The 7,654-nt window shown below is 43.1% G+C and overlaps 1 protein-coding gene across 2 annotated transcripts in view; it reads left to right on the top strand.

Annotated features, from left to right (window-relative positions):
* The first annotated feature begins 278 nt into the window (after window positions 1-278).
* SUZ12 (SUZ12 polycomb repressive complex 2 subunit) overlaps window positions 279-7,654 on the top strand; it is a 74,723-nt gene continuing 67,347 nt past the window's right edge. Inside the window, exons 1-3 of one of the 2 annotated variants that reach the window (XM_032280949.1) lie at window positions 279-796; window positions 3,886-3,932; window positions 4,022-4,086. In XM_032280949.1, coding sequence (XP_032136840.1) covers window positions 523-796; window positions 3,886-3,932; window positions 4,022-4,086 — 386 coding nt within the window. In that variant the 5' untranslated portion in view covers window positions 279-522. The remainder of the gene's footprint in view (window positions 797-3,885; window positions 3,933-4,021; window positions 4,087-7,654) is intronic. The other variant, XM_032280948.1, reaches the window with a different exon arrangement.

Genomic DNA, 7,654 nt, shown 5'->3' with positions numbered 1-7,654 from the left:
AGGCGAGAAACGGCTCCTTAAACCGCTCACTGGGTCCCTCTCTCCCCACAATGCACCGGGGCCAGCAGGAAGGCCGCTCCGACCCCTAATTTTCCCGCGAATTCAGTTCAAAGAGGCGGCCGGGCCCGCGGTCGGCAGCGCGCACGGGCCAACCAAGCCGCGCCTCCGCGAGAAGCGCCTCCGCGTGACTGACGGGGGAATCCGCGGGCCAACAGGCTGGGCGGCCGGGCGGCGCGCGCTCCCGCCGCCCAATCAGAGCGCCGGGCGGGGGAAGTGGGCGGAGCGAGGCCAGGGTAGGGTGAGCGGCCTCCGGAGCGGAGCGGGGCTCTGAGGAGACACTTTTTTTTTTTTCCTCCCTCCTTCCCTCCTCTCCTCCTCCCTTCCCTTCCCCTCTCCTCCCCTCTCTCCTCCTTCCCCCCTCGGTCCGCCGGAGCCTGCTGGGGCGAGCGGTTGGTATTGCAGGCGCTTACTCTCCGGGGCCGCCCGGCGGGTAGCTGGCGGGGGGAGGAGGCAGGAACCGCGATGGCGCCTCAGAAGCACGGCGGTGGGGGAGGGGGCGGCTCGGGGCCCAGCGCGGGGTCCGGGGGAGGCGGCTTCGGGGGTTCGGCGGCGGTGGCGGCGGCGACGGCTTCGGGCGGCAAATCCGGCGGCGGGGGCTGTGGAGGCGGCGGCAGTTATTCGGCCTCCTCCTCCTCCTCCGCGGCGGCAGCGGCGGGGGCCGCGGTGTTACCGGTGAAGAAGCCGAAAATGGAGCACGTCCAGGCTGACCACGAGCTTTTCCTCCAGGCCTTTGAGAGTGAGTGTGTGCGAGGCTTTGAGGGCAGGAGGACCCACTCTGCCAGCACCGGGGACGGGACACTGCTGGGCCCCCTTCCTCCTCGGGAGTCCACTTGGTGTGGGAGTGGAGGGAGGAATTGAGGGGATGTCCCCCTTTCGGGGATTACGCCTCCAGGGCATCCAGAGTCTAGGGCCTTGGGAGAGCTGCAAAAGAGGGTCCGGGTAGGTTCTTGACTCCCCCAAGATTGACGCGAGAGGCTTGGGACTGGAGCCCCACGTTAAGAGCAGGCGGCTTTTAGATGAGGAGGTAACAGCTGAACTGAGCTGCAGTCACATCCCGAGACTAGTTCTTGTTTTCTTTCATGCCTTTCGGACTCTAGAAATACAGGGGTTTCGGCTGTAGCTTTTGAGTGGCAAAATGAAGCCTGGGAAGGGACGAATGCAGTCCAACCGAAGAAATGATCCTTAGTCTGAAATGCCTTCGCGCTACGCGCTAACTTGGTGCTGCAGGTTCACATGGCACCTTTGGATGCTTAAAACCTTTCAAATCTATCCACCCATTTTGTGGATATGTAAACTGAGCCAGAGAGTGGTCAAGCATCTTCTCTGGAGAGGACCCCGGAATTCTGCTATTTATACTCGGCTTACCGGACATTTTCTTATGTCGATTTCTGTTTCTAAGGTCTGTCTGGAGGGTGAAACTGACTTATTTGGAAAGGAGAGCCAGGTGTCTGGAAACAAACAATAGAATTTATTAAAAACACTGTAACTATAAATAATCCTGATTGTTCTTTAAGGAATGTTATATTTTGATTGGTTTCCGTTTTTGCTTTTGTGCGTTATAACTTGAGTGATCTTTAATAGCTAAATAATCTTACTGAAACTTGAATAAACTCGGCTTTACCACTCAGTGTTCTTATTTACAATTTCACTGTGGCATATGTTAAGGGCATGGTATCAGCTGTGCTTGGAAAGACGTATTACATTGTTTAATACCCTTCCTTCATTCTCTTTCATTAGTGCTTCATGAAATTCTAATTGGAACTTAATAGAAAGAATTTCAGTTTTTATCGGAACGAATATCGAACCTGCTTCAGAGAGATTCACATTATTCACATATTATATTGCTTAATATACTTTTAAATATCTGGAGAGGCTTTAATTGGAAATAGGATGGAGAACTGACGGGCAGTGGTGACAGTAATCATACTTGTTTGTACCCCTTCTAAAGTATCTCATCTTCCTTTAGTTAATTTAAAATGAAACTAACCAGTTGAAGATTTAGATGGAAATTTTAAAAGTTCTTTCTGAATGTTATGAGAAGACAGACACTCCAAGAAATTTTTAACTATTTTCGTTCTGATGAATCCACTCTTCGGAGAAGTCAACTGTCGTTAAGAGCTAGATCTGATCGTAAAACAACTTGAAGTCGTTCACTGGGAAGTTTAAATACTTTAATGTAATTATTTATATAATCATATTAGGCTTATTTTGATACTGCTTTATTTAAAGAAACATACTAATAGGTCATCAGTGTCACTGATATGATGGTGTGTATATATATGTATTTTTCTTTTAATTCCTGTATAACAAATTTTAAGTAATTTGAAACAACTCATTTTAAGCCTTAGACTGTTTTAAGAGGCTGTCAATTGTGTAAAAAATGTATTGAGATAATATTTACATTGAACAAAATAGATAAAACTTTATAATTAGGAATATTTATTGAGAATTTTTGCTGCAGTTTGTGTCCCAGATTTATTTCAATATTCACTGACTTTGGAGTGCAGTGGGTCCCAATTGTAATCCCAGCTACTCTGGAGGCTGAGGCTGGAGCATGGATTGAGCCCAGGAGTTTGAGACCAGCCTGGGCAACACAGCAAGACCTCTTTTCAAAAAAAGAAATAAAAATACTTCACTGACTTTCATCATATCTGTATTAGGAATGTCTGGGGTCTGTATTAGGATATCATCGTTTCTGTATTAGGATGTATTAGGATTCTGTTTTGGCCAACTGCAAGTCTTTATGTGACCAATTAAAAAGTGAAATGTTCAAAAAAAAAAAATTGAAATGTTTAGGCTGGGCGCCATGGCTCAGGCCTGTAATCCTAGCACTTTGGGAGGCCGAGGTGGGCAGATTATCTGAGATCAGGAGTTCAAGACCAACCCTGCCAACAGGGAGAAACCCCATCTCTACTAAAAATACAAAATTAGCTAGGCGTGGTGGCACATGCCTGTAATCCCAGCTACTCAGGAGGCTGAGGCAGGAGAATTGCTTGAACCTGGGAGGCGGAGGTTGCCATGAGGGGAGATTGCACCATGCACTCCAGACTGGGCAAAAAGAGGGAAAATTTTAAAAAAAAAAAAAAAAAATGAAATTTTCATCTTGTTTGGCATCAATAAATAGTTCTTTTGTTAACTCCAGCTAACTAATACAGCTGCTTTTTGGAAGAAAATGGGTTATAGATAGTTTAAATTAGCTGAGTTAAATGAGTATAACTACTTCTCTTCAGTTCTGTCCAATGACTATCTTAAAAAAGTTTAAGAAAAATATTGTAGAGGGCCGGGCGTGGTGGCTCAAGCCTGTAATCCCAGCACTTTGGGAGGCCGAGGCGGGTGGATCACAAGGTCAAGAGATCGAGGCCATCCTGGTCAACATGGTGAAACCCTGTCTCTACTAAAAATACAAAAAATTAGCTGGGCATGGTGGTGCGTGCCTGTAATCCCAGCTACTGAGGAGGCTGAGGCAGGAGAATTGCCTGAACCCAGGAGGCGGAGGTTGCGGTGAGCCGAGATCGCGCCATTGCACTCCAGCCTGGGTAACATGAGTGAAACTCCGTCTCAAAAAAGAAAAAGAAAAATATTGTAGAGAACCTTCAGTATAAAATAAGTGTAGATGAACTTTGTGAATGTATGCCACTGATTGAACACCTTTTGATCTTACTGTGCATACGAATTTTCTTGATGTAAATATTTAGTGCAATATAAATATTCAGTGCATGATTTCCATAGCAGGTGATAAGTTATATAGATACAACATGGTCTGGGTTGATATTTTTCTGACAAGTAAGTTTAGATAATGTTTGCATTTTGTTTTCTGTTACCTAGAGCCAACACAGATCTATAGATTTCTTCGAACTCGGAATCTCATAGCGGTACGTAGTCAACAAAATTTATCATTATTATTTCTCTCTTATAACTGCGTCTGTATTCAATTTTAACATTTTTAAAACTCTTTTTGTAGCCAATATTTTTGCACAGAACTCTTACTTACATGTCTCATCGAAACTCCAGAACAAACATCAAAAGGTACATTTTATGAATCTTATTTCAAGCTGATCAAACTATGTTAAAGTTTTATTTTAAAGTACTATTTCTCAAAATTAAAGAAAAATGAAAATTGTTTCTAACTAAATAATATGAAAACTGAAATGGGAGAGTGACTGGTTGAACTGGTTGCACAATGGTTTTTAATAGTATCATCTTTGTAAATCTCAGATTATTAGTTTTTTTTTTTTTATCCCCTAATAGAAAAGAGGCTGGGTGTGGTGCCTCCCACCTATAATCCCAGCACTTTTGGAGGCCAGGGCAGGCGGATTACTTGAGGTCAGAAGTTCCAGACCAGCCTGGCCTGACCAACATGGGAAACACTGTCTATACTAAAATACAAGAATTAGCTGGGTGTGGTGTCATGCACCTGTAATCCCAGCCACTTGGGAGGCTGAGGCGGGAGAATTGCTTGAACCCAGGAGGCAGAGGAGTGAAGCGAATTAAGTGATTTTACTGATTATGTTTTTACTCTGTGCCACTGGTTATTTTTTCTTTTTGTTTCTTTCTTTTTTTTTTTTTTGAGATGGAGTTTCACTCTTGGTTGCCCAGGCTGGAGTGTAATGGCAAAATCTTGGCTCACTGCAACCTTTGCCTCCTGGGTTCAAGTGATTCTCTTGCCTCAGCCTCCCAAGTAGCTAGCATTACAGGCACCCTCCAACATGCCTGGCTAAGTTTTTTTTATTTTTAGTAGAGATGGGGTTTTGTTATGCTGGCCAGGCTGGTCTTGAACTTCTGACCTGGTGATCTGCCCACTTCGGCTTCCCAAAATGCTGAGATTACAGGCGTGAGCCACCACATCTAGCCTCCACTGGTTATTTTCAAGTCTGATAGAAGTTGAGGATTTAAATATTTACTAAAGAGCTCAGGGTAGCTGTCTTTGTTACATAAAATTTAAGTTAATTTTTGAATATTGTGTCTAACTTGAATTAGCTCCTATAATGATAGGTTCATTATAGGATAAAATGAAAATGAAATAGATATAGATATGATATAGATAAAATGAAAGTCTCATTTTATCTCTTTGGTGATGTTTTTGAGACAGAGTGTTGCTCTTGTTGTCCAGGCTGGAGTGCCACGTTGCAATCTTGGCTCACTGCAACATCTGCCTCCCAGGGTCAAGCTATTATCCTGTCTCAGCTTCCCCAGTAGCTGGGATTACAGGTGTTTGCCACCAAGCCCAGCTAACTTTTTGTATTTTTCATAGAGATGGGCTTTCACCATTTTGGCCAGGCTGATCTCAAACTCGTGACCTCAGGTGATCAACCCATCTCACCCTCCTAAAGTGCTGGGATTACAGGCGTGAACCACTGTGCTAGGCCTAAATAAATATAATCTTGCACCTAGGACAAAAACTTGCATTGATAATTACATATGGTTAAGCACTAAACGTTACACAGCAAAAATAAACTGTCTCCAACCTCCAGACTCCACTTGAAAATCTGATGATTAAGACTTTATTTTTTTAAAAAACCTTCAGCCTATTGATTACTTTTTTTTTTGTTTTTGAGACGGAGTCTTGCTCTCTTGCCCAGGCTGGAGTCAGTGGCACAATTTTGGCTCACTGTAACCTCTGTTTCCCAGATTCAAGATATTCTGCCTCAGCCTCTTGAGTAGCTGGGACTACAGGCACATGCCACCACACCGGCTAATTTTTGTATTTTTAGTAGAGATGGGGTTTTACTATACTGGCCAGGCTGGTCTGGAATTCCTGACCTTGTGATCTACCTACTTCAGCCTCCCAAAGTGCTGGGATTATAGGCATGAGCCACTGTGCCAGGCCATGCTATTGATTTCAAAAGTATTTCCCCTTCTATAAGACCATTACCAAGGCTGGGCCTGAGGTTGGGAGTTTGAGACCAGCCTGACTAACGTGGAGAAACCCTGTCTCTACTAAAAATACAAAATTAGCCAGGCGTGGTGGTGCATGCTTGTAATCTCAATTTGTAATCCCCCGGAGGCTGAGGCAGGAGAATCACTTGAACCCAGGAGGCGGAGGTTGCTGTGAGCCAAGATCACGTCATTACACTCTAGCCTAGGCAATAGGAGCAAAAATTTGGTCTCAAAAAAAAAAAAGATTATATTTATTTGAGCAAATCAAGTGAACAAGTTCACATTTAAAGGCAAGAGTTCTATTAAACATTTGGTATTGTTATTGTAGTCTTGACTTAGTAAAACTATCAAGTTAATAGAGTTTGAAACTAAGCTGTTTGGTGAGTGCTGCTGTTTATTAAGTAGGTATCACATTTATATAGGAAGATGTCAAGTTTTGTAAATATATCTACTTATATTTGGAAGGATTTAAGTGTTAAAACTATTTGTCTTTTGGCAATCTTTGAGCCATGAGTAAGTTTGCATTGCAGTTAATAGGTGAAAATTGCTAAGCACCTAAGTAACCAAAAAGGAGGTTATGAATTAGATTACAGAATTAGTTTTGTCCACCCTTTACCTGTCTTCCATTATTTGATCTTCGCCAGCATTCAGTATGCTTTTTCTTGTAAAGGAACAGTAAATAGTAAATATGTTAGGCTTTGCAGCCAGGATGCAAAACAGAGGATGTTATATATGTACTTAATATAAAAAGAAAGAAAAAATCTACAGTTTTTTAAATTTCAGCCCAAAATGTCGATATATAAATTTTTTATTGATAAAATACAATATAAGATAGAACATTTTGTAATATAGGCCTACTAATGAGAAATGTAGAATTTTATTTTTGTAGGGGTAGGGGAGATAACACTTTGCTTAATTGGGGTTCAGAGTTGGTGTTTTTTATAATCAAATCAATTGGTTATACTTATCTATAAAAACCATTCTTGGCCAGGTGTGGTGGCTTATGCCTGTAATCCCAGCACTTTGAGAGGCCGAGGTGGGCAGTTCACCTGAGGTCAAGAGATTAAGACCATCCTGGTTAAAATGGTGAAACCCTGTCTTTACTAAAAATAAAAAAAGAGTTGGCTGGGCCTGGTGGCACGTGCCTGTAGTCCCACTACTTGGGAGGCTGAGGCAGGAGAATTGCTTGAACCCGGGAGGCAGAGGTTGTGGTGAGCTGAGATCTTGCCATTGCACTCCAGCCTGGGCAACAAGAGCAAAACTCCGTCTCAAAAAAAAAACAAAAAAAACCATTCTTGGCCTGGCATGGTGGCTCATGCACCTGAGGTCAGGCGTTCAAGACCAGCCTGGCCAACGTGGTGAAACCCTGTCTCTACTAAAAACACAAAAATTAGCTAGGCGTGGCAGAGAGCATCTGTGATCCCAGCTCTTTGGGAGGCTGAGGCAGAATTGCTTGAACCCAGGAGGCGGAGGTTGCAGTGAGTGGAAATCTCGCCATTGCACTCCAGCCTGGGTGGCAAGAGCAAGACTCTGTCTTAAAAAAAAAAAAAAAAATTCTTATCTTTGGGGCTGGCTGTACAAAAACAGGCAATAAACCAGATTTGGCCATGGTTCATAGTTTCCTGACCCTTGATTTATCCTGTAAAACTAGATGAATTTGATTAACTTCTGTTTCATCAAAGCTTTTTTTTTTTTTTTTTTTTTTTTTTTTTTTTTT

The sequence above is a fragment of the Sapajus apella genome, unplaced genomic scaffold, assembly GCF_009761245.1.
Source record: "Sapajus apella isolate SASKATOON/1434 unplaced genomic scaffold, GSC_monkey_1.0 scaffold12, whole genome shotgun sequence".
Taxonomy (NCBI): Eukaryota; Metazoa; Chordata; class Mammalia; order Primates; family Cebidae; genus Sapajus; species Sapajus apella.
The sequence above is the reverse complement of the archived record's forward strand: the minus strand, read 5'-3'. Positions and strand labels throughout refer to the sequence as shown.